Source organism: Furipterus horrens, unplaced genomic scaffold, assembly GCF_987537825.1.
Source record: "Furipterus horrens unplaced genomic scaffold, mFurHor1.1.pri manual_scaffold_3, whole genome shotgun sequence".
Taxonomy (NCBI): domain Eukaryota; kingdom Metazoa; phylum Chordata; class Mammalia; order Chiroptera; family Furipteridae; genus Furipterus; species Furipterus horrens.
Window position 1 is genome coordinate 149,518,365 of NW_028327173.1, and position 23,656 is coordinate 149,542,020.

General features: G+C 39.2%; 1 protein-coding gene across 2 annotated transcripts in view; it reads right to left on the reverse strand.

The window, feature by feature from the left end:
- The window catches only part of UBR1 (ubiquitin protein ligase E3 component n-recognin 1), a 137,225-nt gene extending 120,973 nt beyond the window's left edge, over window positions 1–16,252 (reverse strand). The window contains exon 1 of one of the 2 annotated variants that reach the window (XM_090270489.1): window positions 16,092–16,252. In XM_090270489.1, coding sequence (XP_090126615.1) covers window positions 16,092–16,172 — 81 coding nt within the window. In that variant the 5' untranslated portion in view covers window positions 16,173–16,252. Of the gene's footprint in view, window positions 1–9,160; window positions 9,208–16,091 lie in introns of those variants that run through there. The other variant, XM_090270490.1, reaches the window with a different exon arrangement.
- Window positions 16,253–23,656: the final 7,404 nt, after the last annotated feature.

Here is a 23,656-nt window from a genome sequence, read left to right on the forward strand (position 1 = left end):
TTCGAGTACCCTCATTTTACAGATGAGAAAACTGAGTCACAGGAAAGAAACTGACTTGACCAAGATCAAATACTCAATTAGTATAAGTCAAGAAGAGAACTTAGGTATCCTAACTTCTAGAGTTCAGTACTCAATCTCCTTAACCAAATATAAACATAAATTTCTTTTAAATTGCCCTTAAGACTTGCTCAATTTCACTTTACTACTAAAAACAAAACAAGCAAAGCTTGCCTTCTTTTAAATTTTTCCTCCAAATGAAGGCTCTTATGTAACAACTGCTTAACATTCCTGAATGCTACTAACTATTGTATATCTTTGTCGCTACATGTCTTAATGTGAAGAACTAACATTTTGAAATGTTATCTTTATACTGTTGGTTGATTTGGGCAGAATGTCTGGGTGTTGATATCTTACTGCCCTCTCCACTGATCTTTCCACTGGTTCTTTCCTTCCATCCTCATCCCACCTTAGCTATTCCTCAAGGTCCATTTAGCTCGAGGCCTACCTCCTGAGTATTTCACTGATTAGCCTAAGAAAATTTCTCTCCCCTGTAACTTCAAAATAGCACTTACTGAGGGAGGTACTCATTCAGTACCTATACCTATGTCAGATAACATCTGTTACTGTTACGGCTACATAGGCGAGATTGAACACTCTGAAGCGGTGTATAAAGTTAAGCAAAGGATTTTTAATATTGGCCAGGAGTTGGGCAGACCCTGAGCAGGTCTCTAACATGCTCCAACCTCCAATGGAGTCTAAACGCTGGGTTTTTATACTGGTGCAGTCTCTTTGTTTCTTCTTTGGCGGGAAACAGCCTTAGGAAGAGGGGGCTGGGCAGGACTGCAGGAATGTCTTGGCAGTAACAGGAACAGAAATTCGCAAGGCTAAAGGTTATCTTCGACGGCAGCATAGCTCTTCAGCCAGGGACGAACTCCCTGTGAGGCAATTTATTTTCAAAGGGCTAGACATTCTGCAAAGCACAACCTTCACAAATGTTATAAACCAGACACAAGCAAGCAAATGGGAGGTGATAGAGGCTGAAGTCCTTTTAGCTTGTAAATCACTAATTGCTATAACACTCCTTCTTACATTCCTTTTTCCAAGGCCTTTTAGCAAGTCCTTGCTACTTCTTACAAAGAACATTTAAAGCCCTTACATACTTACATATTGAAACTTTTTACAGGGAATATTTGGTGCCCCTACATAATCCCCCCTCTAGTCCCTGGACTAAACCTATTAGGGACGTCTAGGGACTATAAGTAGGGTTTTTAAACCCTGGTTTTCAGGAGGGGCTTAGTAACAAGGATAAGGAGTTGGGTATTTATAATGCTAGCTTTCAGGAGCTGCAAGGAAGAAATTAAGTTTTCAGAAACAAATGATAATGAGTATACAACATCCCAAAACTAAAAGGGACACAGCAAAAGCAGTCTTTAGAGGAAAGTCCATAGCAATACAGGCCTACCCAAAGAGGATAGAAGAGCTCCACACAAAAATTTAACCCCACAGCTACAAAAACTAGAAAAACAATAATAAACAAAGCCCAGAGCAAGCAGAAGGAAGGAAATTATTAAGGTTAGAGCAGAATTAAATGACACTGAGACTAAACAAACAACTTAAAAGATTAACAAAAGCAGGGGCTGGTTCTAGGCTTATAAAGAAAAAAAGAATCCAAATAAACAAAATTAGAAACAAAAGAGGAGATATTATGACCGATAACACAGAAATACAAAAAATTGTAAGAAATTACTATGAACAACTATATGGCAAGAAACTTGACAACCTAGATGAAATGGACAAATTTCTAGAAACATATAATTTTCCAAAACAGAATTAAGAAGTAGAAAGTCTTAACAGACCAATAACAAAGAAGGAAATTGAAACAGTAATCAAAAATTTCCCGGCACACAAAAGCCCTGGATGGCTTTACAGGCAAATTTTACAAAATATCTAGGGAAGAACTAACTTCTACCCTTCTCAAACTATTCCAAAAATTCAAGAAAAGGGAAAAATTCCAAACTTTTTCTATGAAGCCAGTATTACCTTAATTTCAAAACCAGGTCAAGACATAACAAAGAAAGAAAACTACAGGTCAATATCGCTAATGAACATAGATGCTAAAATTCTCAACAAAATATTGGCAAACAGGATCCAGCAATACATCAAAAAGATTATATACTACGATCAAGTGGGATTCATCCCAGGGACACAAGGATGGTTTAATATTCGCAAATCAATAAATATAATACATCACCTAAACAAAATGAATGACGAAAATTACATGATCATATCAATAGATGCAGAAAAAGCACCTGATAAAGTACAACACCCATCTATGACGAAAACCCCCAGAAAAATGGGAATAGAGGGAGCATACCTCAACACAACCAAGGCTATATATGAGAAACCTGAAGCCAACATTCCACTCAATGGACAAAAAAAAGAAAACATTCCTTCTGAGATTAGGAACAAGACAAGGATGTCCACTTTTTTCCTTTTCTTTTTAAACAGTGTTGGAAGTTCTAACTACAGCAATTAGACAAGAAGAAATTAAAGACATTCAAATTGGTAAGGAAGACAAAACTGTTACCACTTGCAGAAGACACGATAGTATACATAGAAAACCTTACAGACTTTACGAAAAAACTACTTGACCTAATAAGTGAATTTGACAAAACAGCAGGGCACGAAGTTAATATTCAGAAATTAAAAGCGTTTCTATATACCAACAAAACATTAGAGATAGAAACCAGAAAAAAATTCCATTTACTATAGCAACAAGAAAAACAACAGTATTCAGGGATAAACTTAACCAAAGAGGCAAAAGACCTGCACTCGGAAAGCTACACAACCCTGAAGAAAGAAATTAAGAAAGACACAAATAAATGGAAGCATACACCACATCCACGGATCGGAAGAATTAACATTTCCAAAATGTCCACATTATTTAAAGCAATTCATAGATTCAATGCAATTTCTATTAAAATACCAGCAACATATCTCACAAACCTAAAGCAAACACTTACAATTTAATTTAGCAGACATTTGTTAAGCACTTGCTATGTGCCATGCATTGTAGATTCAATGATTAATAAGAGCAAATGGAATGTTAGCAAGATGATGGAAAACAAATTTCCAGACCCTTATGGAAACATTAAATTAACAACTAGGAACTGACTAAAATAAGTTTTTACAGCTTTGAAAACTAGTCAAAGATTAATAGCAATTAAGGAAATGACCAACAAAGAAAGCACTACATTCAAAATGATAGAAAATTTTATGGCACTGTACTTATTTTTGCCTTACCCTTTTTTTTTTTTTCAATGTAGTGCAGTATACTTGGGAGGAATTAGCCTAATTCCCAGTTTTTTTCTTTTCTTATAAGGAATGTCTGAAGCCCCTGTATAATTCCCCTCCTTAGACTTAAGACCTTTTATTTTATAAGAGGACAATGGGCGAAGGTCTCGTGCTCTTCTAGCTGCTTCAAGCTGAACATGGTCGTCGTCCTACCTACCCTTGGGTCTAGGAATTTCTAATAAGAGTGGGGGTGGAGGGGAGTGCGGCCCTCCCTTATGGGGAAGGATTTTTGCAGAGTCCAGGTCAGTTGGCTGTCCCCGGACAGCGGCATTCTTGGTTTCCAAGGGCTGGCACTGTTGGACAAATTGACATCCTTGTCATATTCTGGAGGCAACAGACCTGGCAACAGGGTTAAAAGGCATAATTTAACCCACAACCACTAGATGACAAAAGACAGAGATTAATTCTTCAATGTCCCACATTAGGAAAAGAAATGGCTTCTTTGGAGGAAGGTGTGCAGGGCACGTCACACCTGTCCAAAATTCTTTTGCTCACTATACTTAGCTAGGGCTGAGGGAAATATTTTAGGTTTTCCCCCCTCTCAGACCTTTAGGCCCTTTTTGTCCAAGTCATTAGGATAGATAAGAGAAATAAGTTTTTAAAGTGAAGCTCACAGACTACCCCATACTTTACCAACCCAACCACTTAGTTCAGCCAAACCGTTGAGTCTTAGGAGGCGGCACTGCAGATGGGCTTCTTAAGTGAGGCCTATAAGTACAGACAATTACTCAGGTAATGAGATCATAGACTTATGCCCTATGAAAACGGAAAGAACACACATGTTAATTCACACAACACAATTCACAAACTAGTCTTTAAATTGGAGAGACTGTCTTATTGGGAAGACATCCAGTTGCAAGGCATTTGACATTCTTCTTGCCTGTAAATAAAGCATCCTTGATAATGTCACAGACTTGGTTTAACTTTCAAATGAAAAACAAACTTTATAGACAGTTAGCTGCACTGAGCATTGCAATTTTCCTTAAGTCATGATTTTTCTCCTTAAGATCACCCTCCTTGTCAGTAAAGGGCTGCATTAAGTCCAGTTTTAATTTAGCCTGTTCATTTGCATAAAAACAACAAGAGCAGTGATTGATCACATATGATCTTTAAGTCTACTATGCTGGAACTTACGCAAGGAACCTTCATGTTGACTTTTAGTTTGCCCATTAGGGCACAGAAGCTGAGCCACACACCTGCCATTCAGCCTTGCCTGTAAACACCTGCTTTTCCCAAGTCCTTTGGATTTTTCATTGTGCCTTGAGGTTCCTTCTAGCCATTTTTCAGGAAAGCAACCTTCGTTCCTTCCCTGGAAAGACTGCCATGAACCGCACAACCAACCAAGGTGTCAGGCCTTTTTTCTCATGGGCTTTTCTTAGCTTCAAAAGTTAAATCCAGTTCCTTAGGGCTTCCTGGTAACAACAACCAGAGCCTAAGCATGCCTCTTTCAGGCATATTATTCCAGTCAATGTCTTGGTTAACAATACCTTTATTAACAACTGGTCTTTTTAGTTTTATGCAAAGAAACCTAATGTCATTACTTACTTCTTTAAATTGCCAAATTCTGGAGGGATCAGGTAGGGAGAAAAATATACAGTGTGAAGGAAAATCCTTGTCCTTCTAATATTTACTAAAACTGCATTTCCATGCCTTATACTTTCTTTTGTTCACTTTCCTACATGTGAAGTTTTCTTTTTTTTTTCTTTTTAACTCTCTATGGGGAACCTCAATTTTCTTTTCAGATTATATGGCTAATACCAATACAGAGAATTCTAGACCTTTTCTAGGTCCCCAATGGCTAATGCCAATTCCAACACAGGGAATTCCAAATGACCTTTCATAGGTCCCAAGGCTAAATGCCAATACAGAGGTACAGTAACCATACAATTAGACCACAAGTAGTTGAGGTTTCCTTTCCCCAGGTTTAAAACTTTCACAACCTTTCTATACATTTTTATGACTTTCCACAGACCTTCTGCAACATTCACAAACTTTCCATATATTTACCCATTCAGATTTAACCATAATCCATTTCCAATTCTTGTTCTTTTCCACACTGTAAAGTACTCTACTCAAACTCAGTATTTAGCAGCTAAAATTTCCCTAGATTTATAGATATTCTGCAGTTTTCTGAAGCTTCCTGCTTCTTCTTCTTCTTTTCTAACATACACTTTTGAGCTTTCCTGAGAAGTTTTTCAATTGTTTTATTTGGCCTATTACTATTCTATTTAGGATTTTATTGGGAACCTTTTGTTTGGCCAGGACAATTCCCTGACCAGGAGGATGCTTGCATTTTTTTTATATTCTTATAGCAGCCCACCTGATTATTCCTCTTTCTTTCCTATTGAAGAGGATGTCTAGAATGGACATTAGTTTTATTCATGTGTAACAACACTTTTCCTTAAGATACAGGCACATTCCCCCTGCTGAAGCAGTGAGGAGATTGAAGGCTCTTTAGTTACAGCTTTAGAGGTGTTGCTGATTGGCACCCAAGCAGCTTGCACCAGTTTGAAGAAGAGCGGCCTGAGTTTTAAAAGTGTCACTTTTTTTTTTTCCTCCATGTTGGAGAGACAGACATTCTGCTCTTTCTGTAACCTGTAGCAAGGGGATTAGACGGCTGCTTCGCTAGCAAATTTAACATTGTCCCTCCTTGCAGCTCCAGCAGGGAGTATTCAGATGCAAACTGTATTGCTAGAAGTTACCTGGGGTGGAAAGAAATGCTGCAAGCAAGTTCTCTGGGGAAATTTTTAAGGAGCCTCATCCCTCTGGCCAGGGCTACAAGGCAGCAGGACACAGCACAGAGGGTCCTAGGCTTTTTTTTTTTTTTGTGACACTGCCCATATTGATAGCCTTGGTTTTCCTGTTCCCCACCCCCCTCTCCTGCGCCTGCAGCTGTTTGAGAGATAGCAATTTGATCTGGGAACCAGGGGCCTTCCCAGATTACAGAATATGTGAAACTAACCCACGTTTGTTTGGCCTTCACTAGCCATCTGCAAGATAATACCTTCTTTTTTTTTCTTAAAAAAACACTTTTCCCTTAGAAGTGCAGAGCAGGAGCCACTCTTTCAAGGCACAGCTCCCTCCTGCCTTGCTACTTCCCCCAATAACCCTCTCCTTTCTGCTTGTTGCATTTTTGCTTCCCGAGAGACACCGTTTTACACTTATAATATTTAGATTTAAAGTACTCCCAAGGGGGGGTGGGGCTATCCGACCCCAAAAGCAGACCACTCTGACCTACAGAATGTTTCCAGGGTGCCAGAGTTTATGAAGGGATTTTGTCCCCGGAACTTGGGGAAATTCTGGAGCACACAGTCAAGAACTATGGGTGCAGGCTTAGACTGGCGTCCCCTTATGTTGGCTAACGTGACTGCTACAAACATGCACTTAATTTGGATTACAATTAGGAGCTGGAACACAAGGCACAGGAGCAATTCCCCCCTCACGGCGCAGACAAACACGGGCTGGGAGCTCCCAAAGGAAGCCAAACAAATGCCCGCTTGGCCTCTCCTCCTGCGAGGCTAGAGCCCACTCAGACTCCATAGACCGAAGTTTGTGGAGGCACACAAAAAGGAGGAAATAACTTTTTTTTTACTTTAACCTTAACATTCACTCACACATTCACTCAGAGGTTAAACAATCCCACCCAAACCCCGCCTAGGCTTCTGAGATTAGATGAACAGCATCGGCTACAGGCAGCAGAACCCCAAAACCAAAAGAGCTCTATACAATCCAAATGAAGCTAGCCAAGCCGGCTTCAACAAATTCCCTGTTCGGGAATATGTACCTCTGCGTCCAGAGGACAAAAGAGACCAAGTCTCAGTGGCAGTGGCCCAAGTCCGCTGCCCAAATGGGTTGCCACTCACCTGTCGCCGAGGCTGTCCTCTGTCCTTTGCTTACTCTAGACTGGGCCGTCAGGGCTTCTAGCAGCTCCCGAGTGTCTCCTGAAGGTGCAGGGAATTGCTCCCAATCAGAGCTTGCGGCCGCTGTCCTGCCACACGTCAGCTAGACACACGGGACCGCACGAAGCCCCGGGGGCTCACCGAAGGCGGCACCGCTTTACAGAGGCATCTCGCTGGGGCCTCCAAAATGTTACGGCTACATAGGCGAGATTGAACACTCTGAAGCGGTGTATAAAGTTAAGCAAAGGATTTTTAATATTGGCCAGGAGTTGGGCAGACCCTGAGCAGGTCTCTAACATGCTCCAACCTCCAATGGAGTCTAAACGCTGGGTTTTTATACTGGTGCAGTCTCTTTGTTTCTTCTTTGGCGGGAAACAGCCTTAGGAAGAGGGGGCTGGGCAGGACTGCAGGAATGTCTTGGCAGTAACAGGAACAGAAATTCGCAAGGCTAAAGGTTATCTTCGACGGCAGCATAGCTCTTCAGCCAGGGACGAACTCCCTGTGAGGCAATTTATTTTCAAAGGGCTAGACATTCTGCAAAGCACAACCTTCACAAATGTTATAAACCAGACACAAGCAAGCAAATGGGAGGTGATAGAGGCTGAAGTCCTTTTAGCTTGTAAATCACTAATTGCTATAACACTCCTTCTTACATTCCTTTTTCCAAGGCCTTTTAGCAAGTCCTTGCTACTTCTTACAAAGAACATTTAAAGCCCTTACATACTTACATATTGAAACTTTTTACAGGGAATATTTGGTGCCCCTACATTACATTTAAATGTGTTTATCTAGCCTCTTCAACCAGATTGTCAGCTCCCTGAGGGAAGGAATTCTGACTTCCAAATCTCTGCATGCCACAGGCCTACCACAAGTATGTAACAAAAATTCTCAATCAATGCTGAATGTTGTAGACATCTAACAAGAGAGAACAAAGCAAATGCTTGACAACATTAAGCCTTCTAAAACTTTGTATATAGAATTCTTATAGGAAATAAAATAATACTCTTTCACTAAGATTTTTCCTAAATGATTGCCACAACTATGAAAAAATGTTTTCAATTAAAATTTGTTTTTGTTTTTGTTTTTTTCCCAGATAAGGAAAACCAGTATTTTACTGGATGACACGTTCAGGAATTATTGGTGATCGGAGTAGGATTGCTTTTTCTTCTGTTCGGCTGCTTTTAGTAATCTTCCCAATTTAAGACAAGAGTAAAATTTAAAAGTTTTAATTTCAATGTCTAGAAAAACGAAATACTTTTTTCAGCATTTGGGGTTAAGAAAAGGCTTTCTTACTTGTTCTCTAAAAAACAAATCCTCACAACATTTAAATTCCCAAACATTCCAAACATTTCCCTCATCCCCAGGGACTTGGATGCCTGTTTGAGAACATCATTCTGAAAAAGAAACTTACTTTAAGTATAGAGTACAATTCTTTTTTCTAATTCTTCTGTTTTGAAGTGGTAACAAAATCTGGGGGCTCTAGAATTGGTCATGTGGCAAGTACTGGATTAGTCATTGGAACATCTCTAGGCACCAAAAAATCTGTTGGCAATATAAATTTTCTTGTAACACCATTTGACAGTCATAAAGTTTAAAAATTAAAACAACAACCCTAGTTCAACTACTTATCCCATAGGAAAACCCTATCCTATCTGATAGTTAGCTTTCTAAGCCTGTCAAACACCTCCTGTCAGCCACCTTCCATTCTTACATAAGCTCACAATTAAACCAAAGTCTACCTTCCTGTAACTTTTAGCTTGTGATGCCTAAAATAATCCAATACAATTTACTCTGCTATTTCACCCAACAGCCTTTCAAATAAATTAAGATATCTATTATGTTTCTCATTAGTCTCTTCATTCTGGGACTAAACTGGGAACATAGAAACTAAAGAAACATGGCCATACCTAATGACATGGTATCCAGACCACTCCAGTTTGATTACTCTTTTATGGAACATGCACAATATGCCTGATGCCGAGGACTGGGACTATTTATTCCCTTCCTTATCTAGAACACTAAATTGCTTTAAAAGATCATGTTCTTTTTTTGGCAGCCATACCACATCATGACTTAGTGAGTTTGCAGACAACTAAATGCCTTACAGCAATCACTTATAAGAGACCTATTCCTATAATTGTGATGAAAGATGGAGTTTACTGTTAATTACTTGAAAGTAATTGACCTTATAATAGTTTACTTACTGCCATTCTTCAGAACAAAGTCTATTTGATTTGTTTGGAAGAGTGGGGCTATAACCACTTAATGTGCCTTTATGGGCTACCTTTTAAAATGCCTTTGAACTTTTGGTATTCATGGGTAAGCTAGAAATAACTTTAGTCACAGAAGGAAAAATCAATTAATTTATCCATTTGTTTCTATACTCCGCCTTATAATCTAAGAGAGGATTTTGGTCAGTTTGCAAATAAATATTGAATACAGTATGAAGAGAATATGAGGTACGGACCCCAGAGTTAGGAAAGCAAATTTCATTCATCCAAAGACTTCACGGAAAGCTTAGAAAATTGAAGCATGAACCTATCTATGATCAGAGGAGAAAAAGGAAGAGAATGGTTTCAGAGGGACAATATGTTCTGAAAGCCAGACACTGACAGGAAAGAAAAGAGAAAGGCCTTGTTTATCACATGACTCTGTATTTGACCCAGCCTATTTTATCTATGCCATTAAGACATAGTAAACTTTCTTATCATAGTTACAAATACAAGATTGGCAGGGATAAAACAAATTCTCCTTAGGCTGATATTGCATTGAAACTAATAAGGTGAAAATTAATTGTGATGAAAAGTAAACTCCATCTGGACAAGGCCTATGTAATTCCCAGAAAGCAAGTAGGCACTTTTGTAACTATTATAACTCTTCTGGAGTCTTGCAGTAACTTTTATTTAGTGCAGCATATTTCCATAAGCACTTAGCTTATTACAAGGTTGTAACTTAACATTAAAAAAAAATAAATGTTTTTTAAAAAAAGGCTCACCAAAAGCTTTAAAAAACCAAACTCATGAAATAACTATCGCTTTTGGGTTGTTGGTTTTTTTCCCAGTAAGAATCATGTTAACTCAGAATACTTTAGAAGAACACAAAGGAATTCACAGCAAACCACCTGGGACTAAAGAGGTCTTAACACGTTGTCTTAAGCCATCTGAGCCAATGGGCTAAAAGCTTAAAGAAAATTGTTCATTTCACAGAGCATAGTGTACTGAAAATCAGAATTTTCCCTAGTTATTCACAATAGAAATTGGGAGATGATAAGGAAAAAACAGGCACTAGGCCCTGTTATGATCTGGTGACAAAGCAATTTTGTTAAGACTCACAAGACCTTGGTTTTCATCCTAGTTTTCTCACTCTAAGTGTGTACTGACTGCAGAAAGCTGTTCTCTGGCCTAAAATTATATAGAATCAAATTTCTAAGGCAAATCACTTCCACTGAAAATAGCATTTAACTTCTCACTCCTTCCTCATTATCTCAATATTTTGAAGTCAACTATCAAAAGATTATGTTATCTTTTAAAGATGCCCTACAGATGAGATTGTAGATCATTTTTTCCTTGATTTTCATAATTTTGCATAAGCATAGCAATATTAAACTTTTTTGAAAAACTAAAATTCCTCCATTTGGGTACAAGATAACTTTTGGGGAGTAATGGAAATGTTCTATATCCTGATTTGGCGGTAGACATCTGTCAAAACTAATTAAAACCAAATGCTTTAAAAGGATGATTTTATTATATATAAATTATATCTCAATGTTAATTTTTAAAAAATCTTCCCTATTCAATTTTAAACTTTTTAGCTTTACTATCTCTTAACTTCCTCAACTCCTATTACCACCACCTCCACTCACCTCAGCTAATCTCTCTTCATTCATTCATTCAATAAAAATTTTGAAGCAATGTGCTAGGTAGTAAACATAGAGATGTGAACAGGAAATAGTACTATCAGGGAGTTTACTGTCTAGAAGGAAAGATAAGACAGTAAATAGGCAATGCGGAGCATGTCCTGACACATGCTATACACGAGGGTATGAAAAAGGTCCTATAGGAACACAGAGGCACATCTCATCTGGCTCTACCATCACAAACACCTGATGGGTCTAACACTCCAAAATTTCCATTCCTGACCATAACGTTCAGTCCTTCCACTTATGTGAACATCATAACTTTAATACCTCAAACCCCCAATTCCCCTGTCTTTTCTTAGCTCCCTGTTCAGTCTGGACTCCAAGGTTAACCATTACCCTAATATGCCCCCTCACTCCCTCCTTTGCTCCCTCCCTCACTACATCCATAACCTCTCTCCTTGAATCGCTAACAATCTTGCCAAAATAAATCACTAATGTTGATCCCCACTTATCCAGTAAGAGTATGTAAATGCCTACTGTATCAAGCACATACTGGGGTATATCAGTGAACAAGTCAAACATGATCTTTGCCTTCATGGAGGTTCCACTCTGGTAGGAGAGACAGACATTTAAGTAAGGAAAGACAATGCTGTAATTACAGAGTGCAGTAAGTGCAGTGGAAGAAATGAACAGAGTACTTTGACAAAGAAAAAGCAGAAAACACTCTAGGGAGAAAAGAAAAAAAAAGCAAGCAAAGGCACAGGCCCTGAGGCAAAATACAACATGGGCCTGTTTTAGAAACTAACAGGCCAGGATAGCTAAAACTGATTGAGGAGAAAGTAACAAGAAGTTAAAGAACATGTAGAAGCCAGATCAAGTGGGACCTTTAATGGCTTGTAAAGCGTTTCAATTTTATTCCAAGTACAATGAGAAACCACTGAAGAACTTAGGCAGGAAACTATCATTAGTATGATTTAGTCTTTAAAAGGATTTACTCTGGTTGATATGAGGAGAATGGACTGGAAGAGGGCAAAAATGGAAGCAGAGATCAGTTAAGAGGCCACTGCAGTTTCCTAGGCAACAGATAGTGACTAGGAACAGAGAGGTGGAATGGAGACAGAGAGTTGTTTGTACTCAAGAGCTATTATGCAAGTGACATCTACTGAAACAGGAATAACAAAACTCTTGATCTGCCTCCCTCTTTCTCCCTCCCAAAATCTAGTCCTTCCTCTCCGTATATGTCAGAACCACAGCCATGAATGCCTAAGCCAAAAACTGGGGATCCAGATGCCATCTGTCTCTCCCCTTTTCCCTCATGCCTAATCCACAAATAAATCTTTCTGTTTCTACCATACTTCCAAAATCTCTCTCAAATCCATCCTCTTTTCTTCAGTTCCAGTGATCTCACTCATACAAGCCACCATCAACTATGACTTGGGTAAGTTACTGCAGCAGCTCCTAATTGCTCTCCCTACTTGAAACACTTATCAGACAGAGACCCAAGTGGATATGTCAAGCAGGCAGTTGGATTTTTGATTCTGAACCTCAGAAGCAAGATGACCTAAATTTGAGAAATGAACACATACAGATGGTAAAGCCACAGAACTGAATGAAATCACATAAGCAAAAGTGTAGACAAGAAAAGAAAAAAAAAAGAGCTTAGTACTACACCAGGAAAAATCTTCTGAGGTAGACATAAGAAAATCCAATCAAACAAAACAGAAGGCAAAAGTTCTGTCACACCACCCTATATACTCTCTGATTTCCCAATTTTTTTCAGTCCTCATCTTCCTGGACCCAATAAACCACCCTCTCCTAGAAACTACACCCTATACGCTACACTACTTTCACCTCATACATATCTACTTGTCTACTCCCTTCCTAGTTCCCTCCCTGGTTTTCCTCCATCTTCTGCTCCTGAAATTCCCTCATTCCTGTTCCCCCTCCTTCTCTCTCTCTCCCCTCTTCTCCCTTTCTCACTCCATCTATGTGTCTCTCTCCCTCCCTCTCTCTCTCTCATATATATATGAAGAATGTTTGGAAAAAGTCCAATCATTGTTAATATAATGAGAACGATTTGCATAACATCAATGTAACCTGGTGGTCAAGGAGAGTGCACTAGAATATGCACGCGTGAACAATGATGACTTCACTGTACTAGTCAGTGGGGGTGATAGACATGTTGAGTGAATGTGTGCACTGTGTGGTTGTCACATTCAAAATGACTGAGCAAGCAGAGCAACAAACCTGCATCAAATTTTGCATTAAACTTGAACATTCCTCAACTGAAACTATTCTAATAATTCAGAAGGCCGCAGCTATGGGTAACTGGTAACTGGCAGCTTCATCACAACAACGCATCTGCTCATGCATCATGTCTTGTGCAGAGTTTTTGAAGAAACATCAAATCACCCAGGTGATTCAGCCCCGCTACAGCCTAGATTTGGCACCCTGTGACTTCTGGTTTTTCCCAAAACTAAAATCACCTTTGAAAGGGAAGAGATTTCAGACCATCAATGAGATTCAGGAAAATATGACAGGGCAGCTGATGGTGATTGAGAGAACTGTGTGAGATCCCAAGGTACCTACTTTGAAGGGGACTGAGTCATCACTGTCCTATATACAATGTTTCTTGTAACTTGTATCTTCTTCAATAAATGTCTCTATTTTTCATTTTACAGGACCTGTTACTTTCTGGACAGACCACACACACACACACACACACACACACTTTCCTCCTCAAAGTTCTTATCTATCCCCACAATGTCAACTGTCAACTTTGTACTGAGAACTTCTAAATGTCTAACTAAATCTTACTCAAAAAAGGCCCACAAAACTAGGACTTCAGAATCAGCAGGGCATGCTTGTGAAAAAACAACTTCTCGAACACCCCACCACCACCACCCCACCGCGACCTACAGAATCAATTCCCCTAATCATTCCTAAGCAACGGCTTTTATAAATGCCCAATAATTCATACCTATTATTTCACTCTAATTGTGTGTTACGTGATGTTAGGAGTTTGAGAGTCTTCATACTTGTTGATAGCAATATGACAGAAAAATGACCTAGGGACTAAGAAGGAATTTTGGTTTAAGGATAGAAGAAACTATAACCACAGAAAAGACTCTAATGGAGTTGGTCAGATTTCTTAAAGCTCTGTAACTGTCTCATATTTATTATTTGTTTTTCCTACCTCCGAATGGTGATTTGACAAATCATTCAAATGTCAAAGAATCTCTGACTTGTTTTGCTTAATAGGAAAGAAGTAATCTGGAAAGCCAGAATCTAACTCCATTGTCAGGATAATATTGAAGGCCGTAACTTTAAAAAGAAAAAAAAGTAGGATGCTCTCTAGGGTCCTCATGTAGATAGAGAAATATGAACCAAAACAGTGATCATGAGGCTTAACAGTCACAGGTCTTCATCCACCAACATCATTCTATCTTGTATTGATATTATTTGAACACTTGTCTTATCTGTGTTACTGGACTGTGAGTTCCCTGAAGCTATTACACTTCTCCTGGCATCTATCTACTACTTTGCAAAACCCAAAGCCTTGCCCAATGAAATCTAATAGTTATTGAAGTAGAGTATGCAATACAATTCTATCTCAATTCCTATACCATTATCACCAATCCCAAATAAGTGAAGTCCAAACTGATGAGGTTTTACTGTACCATCTGGAAGGAATTAATATATCAAAGCTATAAACACTAGTCATCTTTAGCAATACAACATTACAGTAACACTTCTGCCCACAGCGCAGTTTCTTAACTACTTCTAAGATGTAAAAAGCACATGCTACCATTAAGTCCAGATGTTTCCACTGCTTCTAAACTTTCCCTATCTTCTCATTTCTTCTCATCTCAAATACATGTTTCCTCCTTCAAGAATCAGCAGTGCAGTGAGATTTAATTGCTATCTAGGGTAGAGGACAGCTGCAAACACTGCCACAGCTAGTGGCCAAAGCCCTATTCCAACTCCCTTCTTACCTGTTTTCTATCTCCCAGCCTCACCAGTCCCCTGGGGCGGGGGTGTGGGGGGACTCTTATTTCTGGAGCTCACTCTGCTCTCTCATAAAACAATGCTCAAGTGTCTGCAGTGTTAAAATACTTCAAGAATGCTTTCACTAAAACTACAAACCAAAGAAACTTCAGAAAGTGGTGTACATCCCACAAGACAAACACAAAACTCAACAACATGCAGTGACTAATATTTGAATATTTCCTGTGTATCTCCGCGCATCCAGCACATGACCTAGTTTACCCTCTAACTCTTATCCTCCTCAGTCAGCTTTCCTTCTGTAGCCAGACGACTGACTCACATTTGCTCACTATCTTTGCCTTCTTCTTCTTTCAACATATAGATTCCGATATTAATTAATGGTATTGCTCTGACTTGAAATGTCTGTTAGTCTCTTTTTCACCTTTAAAAAGCAGCAACAGAAGACAGGTTTCTCCAGTGAGGATTAGGTCTAGGGTTCTCAAGCTACTGGAATGAAGAACTGCAACTGCTATAGCCCATATCTTGACATGAGCTGATAGTGGCAGCGCACCCTGACACGAGCAGACCCCACCCAGCCAGTTTTGCAATACAACACTAGGTGAGGTGTTGCATCCTGGATTCCTATCCTCAGGAGGGGTTAACGCTGCGTCGATCCGAAAATGGCTCTTCCTCCCAGCCCGCCTCGGCCCCCACACCAGACCATCTACCAACACCATCAGTCCTTTCCACTTCGGGATTGAGACAGACTTGAGCTCGCCACCACTAATAAATGACCAAGTCATTCTATTCCGTAGACTTGGCCATCAGGATTTTGAGTGATGACTAACTTTTTTGTATGGTGGTTTCCTTCCAGACCAATCCATAGGACTATCCCTCCCCAGAGCCGCCATAAAAGCCCCACATCCTCCTGAGCGCGGTAGGGAGGAACGGGGGCGGCGGGGTGCAAGAGGAACTTGCCCACAAGAACTTACAGCTGCCAGTCGCTGCGGGGTCTGGAGCAGGTCGGGGCTGACTTCCATCCTCTCGGTTACCCCGGCCTCCTCGTCCGCCATCTTGAGGGAAACTGACGCTTGCAGTTGCAGACCCCCGGCCAGAGACGAGCGGAAACCTGTGGCCAGTCCAAGAGACGAGGGACGACACTTTTACGACGGCCCCTGAAATCTCATTTGACGCAGAATCAAAGAGCGGTTTCCGGTACGCTTCCCGGAAGCTAGCGTCACGGCTGGTGGGGCTAGGAGATGTTCCTTCCCTAGTTTCTTAACGTGGTGCTCGGTGGTTGACGGCTGTGTGTCTGTTTTGGGTGCTAGGAACTGTTGCAGCTACGAGGTGAAAAACAAACTCAGCATCCGTTATGAAGGGAGAAAAACTTAGCTGGGGCTGCGTGAGAACCTGTTCTGGCGTGTCGCTGGTCTGGATGTGTTCTCTCAACTTACCTGCAGTGGCTCCCCAGAGAACACAGAATGAAAAAAGTACGCAGAGCTACTGCCTCTTTAGGAATGTACCGCGTGGGCACTTGCATGCGCACGGTAAAACTCGGGCCCCAGCTTTTTGGGGAATAGTAGTGAAGAAAGAACGAAAAATTGGAAACCTAGTCACTCGTCGGTGGAGGGGAGACAAAATAAACATGTAATCCGCATGTGGAACGCCGTACCGCTCTTAAAAAGAACAGGATAGATCTATGTGGAAAGGTAAAGAAAATTGAGGGGTTGTGGGGGAGGACAATCAAGTTTCCACAAACTGCATTTAGGCTTACATACATTTAAATGTGAAGGAAACGGGCTAAAAGGAAAGAGAACAAATAGTAGCTCCGAGAACAGGGAGAAGAGTAAGATGATCAAGAGCTACTGTAGCTTCATCTATACCGTTTTAAATTGTTTACAAAACATCACTTACAATTTTTTTAATAAAGGGATAAATAATTTTTAAAAAGCTCCTAACACTTAGGAAATACAGAGTTACCTGGGAAAAGATTAAGTCAGATCTTCAAATCGTATGTAAAAATAATTTTAATGAATTTAAGGGTTAACTATCCAAGAAAGTAAAGCAAATATTTGTATGCTGTTGGGATGAAGAAGGCTTTTTAAAGTATGATAAGCAAGGCAGGGAATATAAAAAGACTAATAATATAATTTCATTAAAAACAACACAAAGCTGAAATTAAACAAAAATTGGGAAGAAATGTCTGTAACACATGAGAGCATAAAGGATAAAACCCCAAAGAAGACAATTCCAGTAGAAAAATGGACAAAATACATAAATAATGCAACTCACCAATTTTTATAAATACATAAAAAAGTTAGCTATTAATTAGCAAAGATGCAAATTAAAAATTGGGTACCATTTATTGCCTGCAAATTTGGTAAGTTTTTCTTAAAGATAATAGCCATTATTGGTAAGCTGGAGGGATACTCATTGTTATGTAAAATGCATGTTAAATTGATAAACCTACAGAAAGGCAATGTGGCAATGATCAGAAAGTTGTTTTTTTTTAAAATGCATACTCTGGCCTAGCAATTCCATTCTTAAGACTGTATCCTGGAGAAATAATTTGTATGCAAGTGAAGTTTTAACTACATCATTGGTAATGGAGAAAAATTAAAAACAACTCAAATGTTCAACAATAAAGGACACTGGCCAAATAAACTATGGTCACTCATACAATGTAATCCTCTGCAGCCATTAAAAATGTCGTAAAATAGTGATTCTCAAAGTGTGGTCCATAGATCCTCGGTGAGTTCCCAAGACTCAGGAAGTCTGTGAGGTAAAAAGTTTTTATAGTAATACAAAGTAGTTATGTGCCTTTTTATAAAAACCACGTTGGTATTTGTACTTAATCATGCAGAAGTCATGGTGGGTGAAACTTGCTGGCCTTATAGCACAAAATCAAAGCAGTTGCATCAAACCGAACTAGTCACCAAAGTGAAACTAGTAGTAGTTTCTTTACCACCATGTTCATGAAGTTAAAAAGCCAGGGGGCTGCGGTGCAGTGGGGTGGGGAAGGTAGCCTGCTTCCCTTAAGAATGCCCTTGATGAAGCAGTAAAAAGTATTAATTTTATTAAGTATCAACCCGTGACTCTTTTAACTATTCTGTATGATGAAATGGGAAGCACACATAAAGCTGCTCTGCTGTGTGTGATGTTTGACTTGAAGCAAAGCATGTCTGTGATTGAGATGCTAGCTGAACCAGCCACTTTTTTCATATAACATCATTTTTACTTAAAAGAACAACTGACGGATACCCAAGGGTTATTCAGACAGGTATTTGGCAGGCATTTTATTAAATGTAAACAGTGATAGAATTTGAGCTTTCAAGTGAACATTTTGTAGAGAACTTTTATCTGCCATTCTGAATTTGACAAAGTCCCAATGAAATTGGTTGTGATATTGACGTGATTTTTTGGACATTGTATAATGAAATGTATTGACTCTTGGAAAAGCTATATAACTCATTAAGCCAATATTTTCCAAATAACAAATGCCAAGACGTTACAAAATCAAGCATGCGTAAAAGACCCATTCACATTGCTAAATAGCCCAACAGAATTTATGGAGTTATGGAGAACAAAAAGTTCATTGTTTTGGCATCAGCTTCCACATTGACTCACTCTATACAATTTTACCATTTGCCCAGTTTTGGTGTAGATTCAAAAAAGAATATCCATAATTAGCTGAAAATGCTATTGAAGTTCTCCTTTTCCCAACTATGTATCTGTGTGAGGTCAGATTTTCTTTATGTGCTTCAACTGAAACAATGAAACACAATAGACTGAATGCAGAAGCAGGTATGAGAACCCAACTGTCTTCTATTAAGCCAGACATTAAAGAGATTAACAAAAATCTAAAACATTGCCACACTTTTCAATATATATTTTTTTGTTTTAGAAAATACTTATTTTTTATTTAAACTTGTTATTAACATCTCTTGAGTTGATTATTATTTTAAACAAATTGATAGATTTAAATTTTTTCTGTCTTAATTTCTAATACAGTTACTATCAATGGATATTACCTCCATAAACAGAAGATCTTTAAAGTCCCCAATAATTTTTCAGGGTATAAAAGGATCCTAAGACCATACAGTTTGAAAGCCACTGTTGTAAAGGCATTCTATTTGACTTGGGAAGATACTCACTATATAATATTGGGTGGAAAAAGCAAGTTACTAAAACAGTATGGTTCTATTTTTGTAAAACAAAAATGCATCTAGATATTTTAAAATAAACTATACAAAGTTAAAAAGTAAACAGAAACTGGGAAGTAATGTCTACAACATGCATGACAGACCAAAGGATAAAATCCCAAAGACTAACCCAAGAATATTAATACCAGAATATTACTCAATTATCCCTGAGGTTGCAAAATCATGGAAATTTTTTTCTACTTTCTATTTAACTGTATTTTTTAAAATTTTTATTTACTTATTCATTTTAGAGAGGAAGAGGAGACATCAATTTGTTCCATTTACTTACACATTCATTGGTTGCTGTTTGCATGTGCCCTGACTGGGGACTAAACCCACAACCTTGGCATATCAGGATGATGCTCTGACCAAGTGAACTAACCAACTGAGCTACCCAGCCAGGGCTTGTATTTTCTAGTTTTTCTTACAATATTTATTCTTGTGTAAAAAAATTTTAATCTACCCATATTTTAAAGATAAATACCCAGTGCCCAGATAGATAGATAAATAGATAGATAGGTAGATACCCACCTAATCTATGCAGCTCAAAAAGCCTTCTTGTTACTGTCTTCTTTTACCTAGCCAAATGTGATGTGATCTTTCCCTTGTCTTAGAGGAACTATTAGCTGTATACCTACCTTCTGGAATCAAATTTTCTGGATTTGAATTTCATTTTACTACTTGCTGGTTGTGTGACCTTAGGTGAATTAATGCCACTGAGATTTGGTTTCCTAATCTATAAAATAGATGTGGTAACAAAGACTATTTTCCTCATAGAATGGTTGTGAAGATTAATGAGACACCACCTAAAGCCCTCAATGTCTGGCATTGTTCAGTACAATGCCTGCTAGTATTCAGGAGGAACACTTGGTTTTTTTCTGGCTGTACTACATCCAGTGGCAGTTTCTCAATTAAGCAGAGAAGGGAGGAGGTCTTTCTGTTGGGGAAGTCTTGTTTCCAGAGAGTGTCCCAAACATGTGGTTAGATTTCATTCCTGCTTGATATTCTCAGGCAGTATTGTCCATTCAACCTATTCTTTACTAAAAAAACATTTTTGCCTCCGGCTTCTTCGTCATCTGCAGTTCCTTGGGTTTCTAAGCCTTGCTTTCTAAAACTGTCCCCAGCCTCCTGTAGAATCTGAGTCCCTGATATCCTTTCAATAGATATACTTTTTTCTTAAGATAGCTAGAAGCAGTTTTTATTTTTTGAAACTGAAAGACTCCTAGTTGATGCACTATTAAGTTATTACTTATGAGGTCTGTCCAGAAAAAGTACAACCATTGTTACTATAACAAGAACAGTTTGTGTGACATCGATGTAACCTGGCAGCCAAGAAGGGACTAGAATGTACATGTGTGAACAATGACAGTTTCACTGTCTAGTCAGTGGGGGTGGTAGACACCATTGAGTGTGCGTGTGTACTGTGTGGCTATCGCATTCAAAATGACTGAGCAAGTAGAGCAACAATCTGCATCAAATTTTGCCTTAAGCTTGAACATTCCTCAACTGAAACTATTCTAATGATTCAGAAGGCCACAGCTATGGGCAACAGGTGACTGGCAGCTTCATCATGACAATGTTCCTGACCTGCTCATGCATCATGTCTCGTGCATGAAATGTGAAATCACCCAGGTGACTCAGCCCCCCTGCTGCTCAGATTTGGCACCCTGCAACTTCTGGCTTTTCCCCAAACTAAAATCACCTTTGAAAGGAAAGAGAGTTCAGACGGTTAATGAGATTTAGGAAAATACAACAGGGTAGATGATGGTGATTGGGAAAATTGTGTCAGGTCCCAAGGTGCCTACTTTGAAGGGGACTGAGGCATCATTGTCCTATGTACAATGTTTCTTGTATCTTCTTCAATAAATGCCTCTTTTTTATAGTATGTGGCTGGATACATTCTGGACAGACCTCATTTAACATAATACTGCCTTATATTGCAGTTTGTCATGGCCTATCTTATTTTTGTTAGTTCCTTGAGTGCAAGGATCAAGATGTATACATAGAAATGTCAACTATGTTAAGGACTTCAGGTGCATTTTAAAGTATAACTCTCAGAACAATCCTGTGATGTAGCTCCTATTATCATCATTGTCGTCGTCGTCGGCAGCCGTCCGTCTCGAGAGACGATGGTGTAGCTTCTTAAGAGTCTATCTGCACCGCCGAGAATGGCTGTGCAGTCCAACTCGGGAGTGACACGGTATCTGTCTCCTCCCGTGTTGAATCGACATCTTCCGATGACGCTGGAGTGTCCTCTCCAGTGAAGCTGAAGCTACAGAGCCTGGGCAGGGTGATATGGAGGGTCTGCTGTTGCCCATGCAGCAGACCCCCCCTCTCTTCGCAGCTGAAGGGTCCAAGGGAAAGACGGAGTCAATACAGCTTGGCTTCAGGTGCGCCGCAGGAGTTGCCGGTGTTCACTACAACGTCAAACCGCCTTAGGGACTCCGGCTCCGGATTTTCTGTCAGGGTTTACTCCCTTAGCCTTTCCCCTGAAGAGGTATGCCGCAAGGCAGCGGATTTGCAATTTCTATATTGTAGTAAAATATAACATAAAATTTACTGTTTTAACTATTTTTAAGTGTCCACTTCAGTAGCATTAAATACATTTACAATGTTGTGCAGACAAGGAAATTATAGCTTGAACAAGTGAGGATGCTTGTTCAAAGAACTGCAGTTACTAAGTGACAAAACCTAGATTCAAAGCCTAGGTCTGTGTGGCTTCCAAATGTGTGCTTTTAACCACTTCACTCTTCTACCAACTATAAAAATTTTTTTGTCTTTTTTACCACTTTGTATGTTGTAGTATAAATGTCTGTTGTTAAGTAAAAAATATATTCATCAGGTATCTGGCATACATTTAACATCATAGTACCTTTATATTAGACATTTATGGATCATGAACCAAATAAAATAGATATAAACTTATGAATTATTGCTCTTCTCTGACTTAGAGCAAGGTGTGGGCAGGCCTACTTTAGAACAGGATTATGAATTTGATTCTTAGTGCAAAGACATATTTCTGTTTTTAGTTAGCATCGGTTCACGGTAACCTTTGTGAGTAAATATAAGCTGCAAAGTCACTTTGTAGGTGCCATTTACTGTTTAAAGTATTATCAATAACTAATGTACAGTAACTGGCTTTCTCGACACCCCAGGCTGACACACTCCATTGGGACAGCCACGCTCAGAACTCTTTTCCTTAGATTCCTCATTTATGGGTTGTGCTAGAGGTTCTGAATCCTGATTACACATTAGGATCATCTGAGAACTTTCTTAAAATTCCAATGCCTGGCCTCACTCTAGTGTGTTCTGATTTAATTAGAAAGAGATAGGACCTAAGCATACTTTTTATTAAAGAAAAAATCTCTCTCAAGGGATCCTAATGAACAATCAAGAGTTGAGAACCAGTAACTGATTCCATTTCAACTGATCTCTTTCTTGGGGATATATTCTTATGTGACACTACATGATTCCTCCTGCCTGGTATAAATCCTTGATATTCATCATTTAGATTAGGGAAGAGCAACCTTTCTTACTGCTTTCTCTATTTCCACTCCTATTCTCCTGCCAGAAATATTCTTAAACATAAATTTGGTCATGTGACTCTCTTACCTGAATGTATTAGACTCATTTATAAGATAAAATTTAACCTTAAGCATGGCATTCAAAGCCCTTCTCAATCTGGTTGGAAACAATTTTTGCTATTCTAATGTCTCTTGCTACCCCTCACCTTAAACTATCCACACTGTGTCACTCACCCACACCAGTCTCACACTTCTGTGCTTTTGCATAGGTTTGTCAGTCCCCCCCCCACACCTCCTATAAGGTGATTTATGCTTATTTATTTATTTTTAATTTTAAATCCTCACCCAAGGACTTGTTTATTGGTTTTAGAGAAAGAGGAAGGGGAAGAGACGGAGAGACGTAGATCAGCTGCCTTCCATAGGCACTCTGACCAGGAATTGAACCCACAACTCTTTGTAGCACAGGACCATGCCGCAACCAACAGTGACCATGCCACAACCAACATCCACCCTGCCATGGCTCTGCTTATTCTGTTAGAGATCAGTTTATACATGACTCCCTCCAGGAAATGTTCAGGTTCTCTCATTCTCCAACAGGCAGAACTGCTCCCTCTGTGCTTTCATTGCACTTTTAATTATTTAGATGCCTGTTGAATCTCCTAGACTGTGAGCTTCATGAAAGCAGGAATTTGGTCACAGCTTTGTATTCATAGAGCATGGTGGCTGCCTACTAGATCATAGATGTTCAATATTTCTGGGAAAAACTCAAGACTCAAATACTGCACAAATACAAATTATTGTAACTGAACTTTATAAATGGTTCTTAAAATA